Genomic DNA, 15811 nt, shown 5'->3' with positions numbered 1-15811 from the left:
TGAGGTGCGGACAGAATTGACCTCAAGCTTGTGAATGTTTCAGACGATACGCGGCGGAATTGATCAAATCATTGAGGCGAGAGAGAAACCATATAAAAGTTTCAGCGTCTCAGAGTCTTTGTTTCTGTAGAGAGCATTTTCATAATTCAGCTCTTCATTTACTCGTCCTTTTTCATGTTACAGAAAGTGTTGGCGGCAGAGAGAGAGAGAGAGAGATATACTGTGGGCCTGGAACGGTTATATTACACATCACATAAAAGTAAATCTGAATGCGGAGGCTGATATATAATTCAACACACCACCACCATTCATTATTTGGCCCTCAAGGATGCGGGTGATTCCAGTGAAATACATTGAAATATGCAGTGCTTTTCATTCCTGTACAGGGAGTGGCTGGCTGGCTAAATAAATTCAAACCTGACGAATCACGAGGATATATTTGAATAATAATGTCAGTATATTTTCCAGCACGTCATTTTCCCAAAAATCTTCAAACCGGTCTGAAATAAAAGCGAAGCTACCGCAGTCTGGGGAAACACGGATAATGTCACTTATTTCAAATGAAAACATTCAGAACATAGTGAGAGTCATAGGACATACATTTATTTATTTATTTCATAACCTGATCCAAAGCACATTTATTTGTGGTTTGAAATCGAAATTGGATTGCTTAAAATATTTTACACATTCTTTAAAATTAAAGGTGCTTAAAAGGTTAGGTTTTACCAATTGACAATTTTGTGTTAATTTGTACAACACAAATGTGCAAAAACGATATCAGAAACAAGCAGAAATGAAGCCCCACCCCAAACCTAATGTTACCAGGACAAAAGCAGATCACACTAAACATACTTTACACGTGATGTAAGGTGTGTATTATAAACGTTGCTCTTTAGGACAAATACTTTAACTGTGACTCCATCACATTCTAGGGTTGTCCTTGATTCTCTTTTAGAAATAATAATAAAAGACTGTGTGCGCTGGACAGAAATGCCCGGGGCCTGTTATTACTTAAATAAATGTGGGGTAATCACGGGTCAGTCGACTGCAGAGAAACTAGACTATGAAACCAGGGACTCGTACATGTACCTGCACTACATCTTTCATTATGTCTCATTATTCTGTAAGTTTGATCTTTCATTATTCTAACACAGCCATCCACAAAAGACTCACACATACTTAACGTGTGTGTGTGTGTAATACCTGAAGGAATTGAACAATAGTTTTACTATAGCACAACTGTAGCAATTGTGTTTTTGGCAGATTGATGGATCATTTGTGTAAACACAGTTTTCCTACAAATACCAAAGTAAATCTGTAGTCACTATAGTAAAAAAATAATGCGCAATAATTCTGAAGACTTGATGTGTGGGTGCACTGCTTATCTGCAGTGAGGAATACCAGAAATGAAAAATCGCTTTCGAGATGCTCCAAATGTGTATACATGTGTTTGTTCTGATGAACACAGAGGAAGATATTTGGAAGAATGCTTTTAACCAGACAGATCTCGACACCCGTTGACTCCCACAGTAGGGAGTCAAATTATTTTATATATCTTTTCATTCTGTTGAACACAAAAGAGACATTTTGAAGAATGTAGGACAGCAAACAGTTCTGGGGCACTTTTGATCACTATTGTATTTTCTCCTACTATGGGAGTCAATATCTGTCTGGATATAAGCGTTCTTCCAAAATCTTTCTCCTTCATTTATACAGATTTCTCGAACTCGAGGGTGAACAAATGATGCCACAATTTTCATTATCTGGAGGAATTATCCTTTTAAAAAGCAATTTAATGATTAATAGTTTTTTATCAGACTGATAAGATACAGAACATATTTGCTTTCATGACAAGCAATCATTTCATTTCATATTTTCTTTTATTGAAATACAGACAGATTGATGTTTTTTATCCGCGAGACATCTACCAATAAAACACTGTCACCCTGTTTATTAGGATTTAACAGAACTAATGAACAAAAGCATTCGCGAGGACTTCTAAAGGCCACAATAATGAATTATTATTATATTAAAAAAAGACATAATCGCTAACAGCAATTCGACTATTTTGCCAAGTAAAATAAAAATGAAACCATTGATTTATGTATCAAACAATCATAGACAATTTGTTCTGAACTCTTTTGGCTTGGACCAATAAGCAACCATCCAATAAACAATAAAATAAATACTAAATAAACTTGTGACATTTACAATAACATAAGATATTTTTATTGTACGTTGTTGGCATGTTTTCTAAGTGTACTTCTTCGATTTCTTTAATGCGGCGAAGGTTTCTTCTAGATGAAGATGATACATTTGTTCAAAAGAGATCCGAAACTATCTTGATATGAGCTGAAAGATTTCTCACGACGCTTTACTCACATCTGTTTTCTCTCACTGCGCGTCTCATTTGTCTTGTTTTGTCTCCGCAGGAGATACTTCATTAATGAAGCTCAACTCTTTTACTGTGCGTGATACTTGCGTTGGACTGTGTGGGTTGAAGGTTGTTAGATCGTGTGTTTGTTGATTAACTTCATTGTAATTATGGGAAGGGTAGAGCAGCTTTCTGCCGCTGATAATAAATATGTTGTTTAACATCATCAATAACCTCCATCAGTACGATGAGATGATAATTACTGTTATTTTGATCAATCTTGCCTTTGGTTCTGTGGGCAGGTGACCCGAGTTTAGAACTAATTAGCCTTTGCAAATGACGGGATTTTAAATTTCAACGTAAAGATAAAGCATCGAAGAGTTCGGAGCCCAGCCCTGAAAATAACAACAACACACGCTTGAAATAGTTCGCTCATGAATATCCCACCGTTATATTGATACAAAGGCTCGTTTCTCTTTCTTATATGGATGAAAAGGAACTTTCGAATCAAATTCACGCTTTGCATTAAACGTGAAAATTGTACAAATTCACTAACAAATTTCTATTCCGCACTAACATCTACTCTCAGGTGTCTATATCATCTGATGTAGTTGCATTAGATATTGACCACTTGATGTGATTTAAAAACCAAATCAGGTTTGTATTAGGTGTGAACGCGCCAAACGTCCCCCGTGTAGGACAGACTATGTTAAAATGTTTGTTAAAAATAATCTTCTCCCCGGGTCATGTACGCCTGAGCTGCAGTATGAGACCTGAAAGATTAGCCGCTCTGTGTCCCAGCGAGCAGACGCTGTTGGCAGCGTCCTTCCATAAATCTTTGCCTCCAGCAGATAAAGTTAAAACCAGACGTTAATTTGACCACCATATGTCGGACTGGCACTATTTCACAAGCTCATGTCTGCCGCACATAATTTGATATCCACTCCATTCGAGAACAAGGTGAGAAAAGCGTCCGAGGAGAGTCCCGTCGACCAAGCGTGTCCTTCTGAATTCTTCTTTTTGTTATGAAACGTGTTTTTTTTGCATGACTCTTCAGACTCGGTTAGAAAGTATCACATTTCAGACCAAAATTATTCATTTTTTCGGCGTCATGCGTTTCGTTCTTCGGCAGAACATATTTTGGTACAAAAGAAAGAATGTTGGTAACCAAACAATTTCAGGGCCTTTCTTTTTTATCGCACACACACAAAACCAATGTCAATGAATGAATGAATGAATGAATGAATGAATGAACGAATGAATGAATGAATGAATGGGGGAATTTTCATTTTTTGAGTGAACTATCCCTTTAAATATCCACAATTGATTCGATGTACCTTACTTCCAAGAACTTTTATTATTTAAGTACTGGGCTATTATCTTCATTGTAGTTCATTGTAATACTATGTTAATTTAGTAGTTTTCTAAGTTACACAACTTTTCTGAAACAATTGTATTCATTGTGTTGTATAACATTGCATATTTTGTAGGCCTACACGTGCGCAGACACGTTCACATCGGGCCTCCTGTATGAAACCAGCGTACGAACGGAAACCGGCCGCACGGTTGTTTCCACGCAATACTTGGCATTAATCAATATGGACGTGAGATTAAATCTCAGTTTGTATGCAAGTTTTGAGAGGGTGAACGTGTTACCCTTTTCATAACCGAAAAGGAAAAATACAAATATTTTGTTGTTTAGTATAACAAATGTAAAAATAGATTCTGATGCGATTTCTTATTTTCATTACATTACACATTAATATTTCATACAAAGCGACTTCATACTAAGCGATATGAAATACAAGACATCTAGCCTATTATATGATCATTTAACTGTGTGAAATTACAAGGTTAACTGGTGCTTTGGTGTAACTAGGCTGCTAAGATAATTGACCACAATTAAAATGCAAAATTAAAAGTAAAACCTTTAAAAATCAACAATAATCAATATAATTACAAGCAATGGGTAAGTGGTGTGGAAGACAAACACCGGGTCACAGCTCCAGGTTGCCTGGCTTTGTGTGGCTGGCTCGAGGCCGGTTTGTGGGGGCTGAAGACCGCTGGTTCTTGCCTCTGACATGAATCAAATGATAAAATGAATCAAACATAAAACTGTGTGTGATTGACTTAAGCAGCCTGAAATGCAAGATTAGCGTTTAACAAGAAAACATTTTAAACCTGTATCCTGCCTAGAAACATGCATCTGTCTCTCCGTACTTTCAGTGTAAAAATAATAGTGAAACACTAACAATAAAATACATTATTTGCTGTCATATTCACAAAATATAAATATCCAATAAAAAATGAAAACCTTAGATGGAGTTTGATTCAACCGCAGCAATGATCACTTTCCAAAATGTTTTTATTACTTCCTTTGATTCCACTTTACAAGGTTTAACATTCATTTCTAAACCTGAAAAGTTCCACTTTTTGGCCGGATTACGTTTCTCCATGTCGCAACATCTCGGTGCGAGCCGTCTACACACTGAATTTATGGGGCATGATATTTAAATTACGACCAATTTCAGTCGCCGCATTTATCAAGGTACTCATTCGTACGATGAGATTGCCGGCTTACAATTGTTTGATGAATCACATGTAAAGCCTGTCGTAAAATGATTTCTTCGCACGTACCTGCGCTCGTTTCTACGTTGGATTGATGAATGTGGCCCATTGTGTTTTTGATGTATTTGTGTACTAAGACAGATAAAATTCAATTCCATTCTCAACTCTGATTCGTCTGGCTGTGTTTAAACGTCTATCTGTTGTTCTCATTTCTATATTTCTGATAAACCCTTCTGACACTCCATTGAGTTGGAGTCAAGTATACTTCAGCCGTTTTTATACAAATGTTTTTAACCATGAATAAATAACAGAAGAAAATCAATGTCTCACATTTTTGCCAAATGCATCTATCTTAAATCCTTTATGGGGGAAATGACAGTCGGAGAGCTCAATTCAATAAAAGCAAAACACTTACAACCAACATTCAGTGTACATGAACCGATTCATCTGTCTAATGTATTTTTTTCCGTCTTTCAGAATTCTTCCTGGAGTTGCTGGACAACTCGGAAAAGTCGCTCAACGACATGTTCGTCCGCACATATGGCAACCTCTTCACGCACAACTCGGAGATGTTCGAGGACCTGTTCTCCGAGCTCAAGCGCTATTACACAGGCGGGAATGTCAATCTGGAGGAGATGCTGAATGACTTCTGGTCCAGACTTCTGGAGAGAATATTCCAGCTTGTCAACTCACAGTACACCTTCACTGATGACTATCTGGAGTGCTTAAGCAAATACACCGACCAGTTAAAACCCTTCGGAGACGTGCCTCGTAAGCTCAAGGCTCACATCACCAAGGCCTTCATAGCGGCGCGGTCGTTCGTTCAAGGACTCATGGTGGGTCGGGAAGTGGCCAGCAGGGTGGCCAGGGTAAGTAATCTATTTTTACAAGAGTCCTTCCTGGTATTACTTTGCTTTCAGCGGACGTCTAGACAGGTCACTGACCCCCAGCGCGTGTCCATGAAATAAACCCCAGTGAGAGCTAGATATCTGGGTAAAATGAGAGGAAGAGAGCAAAACAATAAGTCCGTGCACAATAGAGATATCACTTTCCTTTTTTTGTGGTTGGTGCATTGTATATTTATGATGCGTTTCAAAAATCTTCAGATTATTTTAGACGACCGAAAGCTTAAAACATAATCACGTAATTGAATGAAAACCGGATATGAAATGTGCGGCGGGTTCAGTGATGTTCTTCCATTAACGACACGAGTGTGTGTGTTAATGTGTTTTAATGGCAGAGCATCAGCTCATTGTGTTTGATGTGACAGGTTATGACATCAGTGATCAGACGTGACGCCCGGAGGAGTCTGGCCATCTTCTTCAGAGAAGATAAAAGCCTTCAGGCCGACAGAGATCGTCTCATTCTATCTGATCTGTCTATGATAGGCGTCTCAATCATCTTTTCCACTGGATGTTTACGCTCTTTAAAGCTTTACCGAAGAATTATTGATGGATTCACAACAAAAACATCCTCGGTGATGTCATGAAGCAGCATGTCCTGGTAGGCTAATGCCAGTTATGTGCTGAAAAGAGATTTTGTCGGATTAGATAGCAAAGATGAAGACATGTTTGCTCGCCAGTGTTGTATATATTCTCTATGTTTTATTATAATAATGTACATGTGTCATAGTTCAGTCATTTATTCAACATTTAAAGTATACTGTATTGTATATATACAGAGGCTGGCTTTTCAATATCATCATCATATTTACATTGGCCAGGAACTACCCACAATTCATTTTGTTTTGTTGTGTTGGGCGTGGCTTGTGTGAAATTGATTGCGCAATAATGGCGGACATGATGTAAACTCTTAAATAATAGCGCAGAACATTTCTGAAAATGCTTTCACAGATAAACGTTGTCAAATGTGCATAGACTTCGATTAGGCTTTCTGTGTATCCAGAAGTAACAGGGAACTGCAGAGATTACGTGTTTTTGTAGGATAACCTGAAGTAAGCGCCGCTCTGGTTCCCTCGACCGAGAGCCTATGCATTCTTCACTATAGACTTTTGGAAGATTGCAAAAAACAAGCTCTGTTTTTGACAAAGGTTTATGATGTTTACACGTTTTGAACATCAAGATAATCTTTACAAATGAACACAACATTTGCTATTTTTGAAGACGAAATCAACTTACGTAGAAAGCTAACACTATGCTATGAACACACTAAGCTTAAGGTCGCTCGATATCAACGTCACCACCACCAAACCTCCTACAACTCTTTCAAATGTGTTCACTGGTAAATTATTACTCCGTGAATCAATCCGCATCTACGCATCTAAGAGATTTGTGCCCATGTTGCATTATTTGTGAGCTTTATATGCACAATGACGTCAAACATCCCCGCCAAAGGAAGTAGTCGCTTTGATCAACCGCCGTTATACGCAATACGGCGGTTTATAATTGGTGTGTTTTATATCATAGAATAAAACATGAAAAAATTTTGAGGTTTTGTTTACCACAGAACTTATTTCAGGCGATTAACCAAAAACCCCATAGACTTTGGGCCGATGGAACCAGAAGTCCTAAAATGCTAACTCGCTTCCGGGATTGCTTACAAAAACACTTCATCTCTGTGCCTCCCTATTGGCACAGATGATTTCACTAATCTTTTTAGGTCTAATTCAGAATATCTCATTTACTTTTAATCAATTCAACTCTCAAAGGGACAGTTTACCTAAAAGTTCTCAGTGGTTCTGTGTTCATACAGTGGAAGTCAATGAGGTTCAGTTTTGTTTCATTGTTGATCAACATCCTTCAAAATATCTTCTGTTGTGTTCTGAAGAAGAAAGACACTGGACACAGGTTTGACAAACATTTTCTGCCAACATGTAGCGTCATGAATTCGGACAATATGCTTTTTCCCCAGTGATGAGGGTTTTTACATTTTTCTAATAAATGTACAGTATATTTATTTCATATTGTAATTGTCATTTGGTGAAGAGATGTTGAAGAAGGCCTGAGTTTTGCTCTCAGAGGGCCCACGGGGTTTTAATACCTCAGAAACAAACATTCTCTGATTAAACCTGTGCTGTTTTCAATGTGTTATTTAACTTCATTACACCGAAATGTCACATTTAATTTGAAATATGTTCGCGGCTTAATACGTTTTTATTTTTAGGAGCATTTACTCACATGATCATGTCTGTTGTTCATACTATAAGAAGTTACAGTAATGTCTTCTCAGTGCTCTCATACACCGGATTCAAGAGGCCTCACACATCTCTCTTGGCTAATATACAGTTGTCATGTGAGTGTGTATTTGCAGTGAAATGTGAAAAGCTTGTTGACCATGTCCAGAACGCTGTGGGCTTCAAGGGTGACCCGTTCTGTCAGCTCTGTGTATACTGTACTGTACCTATTTCAGGCTTTAACATTGATTTCATAGCGGGAGACTCTTCATCTGAAGAAAAGCAGAGAGGAGCGAGTTACTCCACAGGACAAATCACCTTCACCCTACAGTCAACCCTTAACACAAACACTCCAGAGGATATCCACACCTTCACATACCAAGAACTATAACTATATGATATGTTTTTATTACAGGGCTTGTTGGAATGCTTGATTCTGATTGGCCAGTCGGGACGATCTGCGGGTTTGTTATTCCCAGATAACAACCTCTCAAAACTATTAACCAGGAGGCAACAATTTATTTTGACAGATTAAATATAAATGTGTCTTTAAATAACATGTATGACATTATATTTACAATAGATTCAACAAAATAGCCTGTTCGTGACATCTGAATGTCGTTTCTTACCTTAAAACCGAAAGAAAACAGCTTTTCCTCGCCAGGTATTCAGTAAAAATGAGCTTATACAATATTTCTAATTCACATTTCATGTCTAGATTTTTTCTAATGTGGCAATAAGCGAGATAATGTACAAGCAGCCGGCTGTTCCTCCGCTTCGCGTCGGGTCCTGATCACACATTCTGGGCTTATTTCTGCGAAAAAAACCGGCTGCCTGTACATTATCTCTTACATATATACTTTTCAGTTTGCATTTGATCGTTTTAAAGTTTCTTAAGGAAATATGTGATACTTATCTGTGGAAACCTGCGGCCATGATGCTAGGATGATGCAGCTGGTTACCAAGGCATTGCTGTCCGGTTGCTACGGTGTTTTACATGGTTACGGCGTGATGCGGCGAGGGCTTGCTGAGGTGTTTAGTGATATTCTAGTCTTTAGATTTGATTTGATCTAGCCTCACATCACTCTTTCAGTGTTCATTTATAGGATGTTCATCCGTTTTATAATCCAGCTGGTGAAAATGGGAGTTTTATCACTTAGAAAAGTAATAGCACACGTCTCCTCAATGAGCTGCAGGATTTCTGGTGGCATTAATATCCGTAACGCGGTCGGTGTGAGTTATGAGCCACTGTTAAATGTGTTGGGTTAAAGATTTGAACAACCATACAGAGATAATTCATTCAAATATGAATTATTGAAGAAATCACATGCATATGGGGGGGTCATGATTTTGACATTTATATTATATTTATTTAATTAGCAAATGCTATTTATAGCTTAAGAAAATGTTTAACAATATATGCCATCTATAACGTTTTTGACTAAATAAATGCTTTTGTTATTCATCAATCTTGCCAAATCCAGGGCATCTGTAGTCTTCAGAGAAACATAAATCATGTCTTAAGAAGAAAAGGATTTAATAAATGTATGATTTATATATTTAAAGACGTTACAGATTCATCTAAATCTTAAATTACCGCCAGTAGCAGTGTTGGGTGTAACTAGTTACTGTAATCGAATTACTTTTCCCTTGAAACGGGATTACTCTTATTTTTTCAGAATTCAACAAAATACTGTGTGCAATAGTGGAATTGACATCTAAATTCAAAGTCTTACTTTACAATCCGTGCTTTAATGTATAATTCTCACATTTGTAATACTTTGGTCAGTTAATGATACTACTTTGTCGTTTTATATTATTTATTTGAATGAATTAAAATACCTTGATCCTTGAATCACTTAATCAATCAAGGTTGATGTATGATATAGAAAGAAATTGTTAATAATTCAATCCTTTCTGGAGAGAGACATTTGTACGATAATCTAATGAAACTAATTTAACTAGTAACTAGTATTTCATTTCTTTTTCAGAGTAACATTGTCCAGGACATACGACATGTATATTTGTCATGAGATATTACCGAATGAAAGGTATTTTTCAGTGTAAACACAAGTCTTTTGTTTGCTGTAGAATAGATGGGTCTGTCTAATAGTTGTGTTTAGATTCAGCTTGTGTAGATGTTAATGGAACCGGATGGCTTTCACAGGTTTCTGACCCGTACGGGTCAGCGAGTGTCTGACCTGTTCACAGAAATATGAACAAATACACGACAAACCAAATCATGCCTTTACAGGCACAGACACGTCCATATACCCACTGCCCTGTGAGCTTGTTGTTGTTTTTGTAACTTTTAAATTGAGTTCAAAATGATTGTTTTATACTATTATTATAGCATAATGAATATAAGAATGGACAGAGAACTAATCATGATATTCTAATATAATTTATTCATAGCTTGTCTGATATTTAACCTTTTAGCGAACTGGTTCCCAATAAATATCGTACAATCTCGATTAATACATTTAGTATAATTCACGTCACGCAACGTTCTTATGAAATCACAACCTTGTCATTTTCCCGTGTGACTGCGCTGGATTGCATTCGTTCATCTAAAAGTTTAGAATCTGTATTTACATAAATTGTTTTAATGCTGATTTTTATATGTCCGTCAAATAGAAATTAATCATTGCACAACGCTCCGTACGGGAATAAAGCCTTCTGATTTTTACATGGAATTAATGTCAATTCATGTGATTTCGTTCATTACGGTAGATTATGAGAAGCATAAAGAGAAATCTGGCCTCCCGTCGTCCATCTTTACCTGGAAAACGGAGTAAGAGCAAAGCAGATTCGACAGATTTTCCCCAGAGATTGGACAATGTTATTTAAACCGGATTATCAAAGTGCGGTAGCGATTTTGTTGAACAGTTTGTAGTGTTAATGGTTTTAGTGTTAGGACAGAGTCTATGATCTGTGTCAATATCTAAACTTCTGGCTAATCACACATAAGAGAATTAAAGCTGTAACAGAATATATGAATCATTGTTAACTGATTATGGTTTTAGATTGAGATGATGTTTTGTGTCATGAATTTCCTCAGAGGGATTTTCCCTACACGAGAGTGATCTCATGCTGAAAGAGTTTGAGAAGCTCTGCTTCGTCATTTTCTATTCGCTTTTGTTCAGATCAGAAGTTCCATAACTGCCTGACAAACCGTGAAGCTCACAGGTGAACATTCGCTCTTTCATACCTTAGGTTCGAAACTCTCGAATCACGTCTGCAAAACCCTGACAGCGAGTCAAACATGGTTTAGGTTTAAATGAACAGTATTTATTGTGAGAAGAGAAATCTTACAGTAACCAACCACAACATCAAATCATCTCATTAAAAAATGAAAGGTAGTTTGACTTGAAATGGAACGGTCCGCGCTTCTGTCAGGGTGACTTGTAAAGGAAAAGAGTGAAAGTCTGTTAGAGTTGAGAGGATTGAGTTACACGGTTCAATAGAAGCTGTAGTCTGGATGTCTGCTGTTAACATCTCATTCATCATCTCCCATGAGAACATCACACATTTTCAACTCTTTTTGTTAGAGAGCTGAGCTCACCGCATTGTTTTCAAGAAACATCCCATAATAAGATCACAGCTGGACTGACAGTGAAAGGATCTATTAGGGATGATTCACATTTTCACATCCTCCTAGCATGTTTTTGGAAAGAATGGTACCGCTGTCTTATCTAAATGTGGTCAAACTCTACGCATATTTAAAGGATGCGATACTATTCTGTAAGTAGTCAAGATTAACATGAGGCATGCGGAAGCTGCTTTAATATTTAGGCAAAATGATTTAATATAAAAAATGAATATTATATAGTATTTTCCTTCCGTGTTTTAGAATAAGTAGGCGTGTCCAAACTTCATACGGTGTGTTTTTCATCCATCAGTTCATTGTTTACTGGAAATGTTAACATGCGGCCCTCAGGTATCATGATTCAGTACAGGTGAATGTGTGTGTGTGTGTGTGTGTGTGTGTGGAGCGGTAATTGAGTGTCGAGCCTGTCAGAGTGTTGTGACATTATATCTGGACGTCTGGACGTGACCCGTTCACCCCTGACATTCACGCCAGTCTTGAGATGCTATAATGTTTAGACGCGGCACCTTTCATCAGCAGGCGTGCGGGCGGACGGCACCAGGGTGCAAAGCTAACATCATATGACATCCTCAGGAGCTGGCCCGGGAGTGAAGGGGACCGCCGGAGATCTGTGATATTTGGCTTTAAGTCTGTTGCCGTATGTCAGGGTTCATCACAAAAGCAATCGTCCGGGTGGTGTGAAGCAGTCACACTGAGGTGCTGAGGCTTTCTGATGGCTAGGGATGATAAAAGATAAATGCGGCCCCTCACCTTTACGTCTCTCTCACGGGCGGAAGATAGGCGGCATGGTGAGGACGCTGGAGGTGACTTTTCCGCCTGTCCTGCCTGATTTTGACTTTACAGTAACTGACACTGGCCCGGCCTCACTGGGACTGTCTTTCTCCTTTGCTTTTCATTTGGAAATCCAGCCAGCCGTGTGTCCTTCCTGCACACACACACACACAGAGAGAGAGAGAGACTTTAAAAGAACACAGAGATAAAGTCAACTGAGAGTCCAACACACAATAAAAGGAATGACCTATGAAGAGGCCTCCACTCCTGCCTTTAATATGAGCCCAACTGGGATTCATTTCATTTAAATCGAAAAGAGAAAAATAATCCTGTTTTCCCTTATTTATTTGGATTGATATTGACTCAATTATAATGTGAACATATTTTATTGACTATATTTAATTTATATACACATCAGTGACTTAATATCCGCTGCTCCGCACGACCCTCAGTTTCCGCTTGTAGAAACTACGGCAACAAGCAAATGCAGAAGTTTTTATACGGCATCTGTTGTTCTTTTATTATGGATCACAATGACTCTTTGGCGAGTAAAGGAAACACAAACAAGCGTAAATGTAGTTTACTTTTTAAACGACTGTATGATTGTTTTAAACACGTAAAGCTGTGTAGCATTACGCTACCAAATCAATTGTCAAAGTCCGATATCATCGGCGGGCTAACGTAGCTTTACATTCCACGTTTCTCGCAAGCCAATTCATTACGATGACATCAAATAAAATTCATTCATTACCTCGTCCCTGAACATGATGGGCGATCTCCATACGAGTAACATAATGTAACATAATTAACATAAATTAGCTTCACCTTTTGTTGTTGTTTCGAAAGTGCGCCATCCAGCGGTTCAAATGTAAATATCGTGGCTTTAATAGCAATGCATCGCAATATTCAATTCTTTTTTTATGATGTTTTGGTGCAAAAAGTGCATAATGGCACAATATTAGCTTCTAATGACCTTGCAGGTATTAGTTATATTTTTAATAAAGGATGAAGCCATGAGGATGGACGTTACTGTATAACTGTTGTCCTTTACAGTCGGATCATGCAAGAGTCATTATCTCTTAAAACAGGGGCTATCTCACACTTGTATGCATTTATGTGTGCATGTAATTGGTCAGGACAATAATCGAAGATAATATAACTTATAACTGTTATTTAAGTCAGCAACATTGTGAAGATCATAATGAATTTAATGTGATCTCTATTTGCCCATTAAGTGTCATAATGTGTCAAGACGTCGCAGTATAACAACACTCAAACTGAATTTCATAGTTTTGGGAATATCCTCTCCTGACATCACTTATGGCCACAACTGAACACAGATATATGTGCGATATTGTGTGGACACATATAAAATAAACCACATTTGTTCCGTCTTCATTTAATTCGGCGACCTAACCCAACCTTCAGCGTAATCGTTCTCATTAACGTTTGACTTCTGTCCGCTTCAAGAGCTAAAGATCACGTCCTCAACAACACTTTCTCACAAAACCCCTCGGTCTGTGCAGAATTCACCACCCTGAATATTGGCACAAGACCCTTTTAAAAACCAACGCAGTATAATTTTTATGAACGGCGAGGCCGTTGGACTCGCTGCCAGATTTCTGCCCTTGAAAGTTGTTTGGAAAGTGAATGTATCTGAAGGGGCATCTGAACCCCATAAAGTGTGTCAGTAGAGCGTGATCCGCGCCAGCCGAGCGTGGCAAATATTGCGACAGCGTGCTTGTCTTTATTACCTCGCAGTGTGTGTGTGTGGAATCAAGGTTGATGGTTTTGGAGCAGTTGTGCCGAGAGGAGGGGTCTACTGTCATGAGCCCGTTTGCTCGTGTTCTCAGATGAATTCAATCATAGAGACCACCTCCGCCTATAGATACAGAACAGACACATAATACTACAGGATAACATGTTGGTTGTAAGATATTGTGATTTTCTGCGGTACACTCTTCAAAATAAAGGTGCTTCAAAGGTTTTTCACAGCAATGCAAAAAAAACATCTCTTTCTTGCCTTTTCATAATCGGAAGAAACCTTTTTTGAAACGCTTGTTAAAGGTTCTTTGTGGAACAATTTAGACAAAAACTTATTCTATGGCATCGAGAAGCATCTTTATTTTTAAGAGTGTACCGCAGACATTTTTTATAAGATATGACCAAATGGTTAAAGAACAATAGAGGTCAAGTCATAATGATTTATTATCACAAAAAAGAATGTGTATGAACGATATGCATTTTCACGCAAACGTCACAAACTGTGCTCAGGTTTGCCAAGACACCAAACTCCCTCGTGAAATTTCATCGAGCAAATGACGTCCATTAGGTCTGTAGTGCTGTTCTCTCTCGCTTCTGTATGTTTTACATTTTATTTGTGAAAAATGTCATCTTTAAAAGCATAACCTGTTGGCGCAATTTGTGTGGTGTGTTCTAAAACAATCTTTTAAATGACAGAAAATTACCAGTACGTTTTCCTTTATTTTACAGACATTTCTGTGTTTACTTTTATCTTGAAAGAGTCCAAGTAGCGTTAATTTTGGGCTCAGATATGACGATGATTAGACCATTAATATCCTACCCAAAGATGATAACAATATAATAGACATAACATAAACACTTCTACATTATAAATAGAGTTTAATGTAATTCATTTTAAATGCTGTCATTATAGTGGAACTGACATTTTGTTTTATTGAAAATATTTTCCGAGGCTTACAAATAAGTATTTCAGTCAAATTTTGTGTTCACGTTCGTGTGTACTCATTATTTTGATTTTATAACGTTTCAAAACGGCTCATAATTGCCTTTATTGTGTCCCACCAAAAAATAAATATCACCCGTTTAATTTCTTCGACTCTCAAAGGCCTTTTAATGGACTGTTTGAAGTGTTTTTTTTCCACCTGCAATGTGCAGATCGTAATCTTGTGCAGGTACATTTTGTCTTGTCTTGCGTTGATATTTGGTGTAAACTTGCCAACTCCCCAAAGAACGCCTGAACGCCCCCCTTTCAGATGTCTTTCTTCCATCACCCCCAAATTTCTCTGAGAAACGCCCCCGTTGAGAAACGCTGATCTACATTTGATGTGATACACAGTAATAAATACTGTCGTCATAAGCTTGTACTGTACTGTAAGGTTTACAAGCTCTTTAGCATTGAGGAAGTTTACCGTAGTTAATACTACTGTGTAGACAAATCAGACCATTGGTTTAAATCAAGAAAATGTCCATGATCAACAGTGTTTTTGGAGATTTTTGTAAAGTTTGCAAATTAAAAAACAATTGTATACAATATGCAGAAGGTTTTCCTGAATCTATTGAGTTTCCTCTTTGTAGGGCCCTTTCTAGGTAA

The 15811-nt window shown here is 37.8% G+C and overlaps 1 protein-coding gene across 1 annotated transcript in view; it reads left to right on the top strand.

The window, feature by feature from the left end:
* gpc6a (glypican 6a) overlaps positions 1-15811 on the top strand; it is a 131015-nt gene that overhangs the window by 61347 nt on the left and 53857 nt on the right. Inside the window, exon 3 of the mRNA XM_079462309.1 lies at positions 5420-5811. Coding sequence (XP_079318435.1) covers positions 5420-5811 — 392 coding nt within the window. The remainder of the gene's footprint in view (positions 1-5419; positions 5812-15811) is intronic.

This window comes from Barbatula barbatula (genome assembly GCF_947034865.1).
Source record: "Barbatula barbatula genome assembly, chromosome: 8".
Lineage (NCBI taxonomy): Eukaryota > Metazoa > Chordata > Actinopteri > Cypriniformes > Nemacheilidae > Barbatula > Barbatula barbatula.
This window is presented reverse-complemented; position numbering and strand designations above follow the sequence as displayed.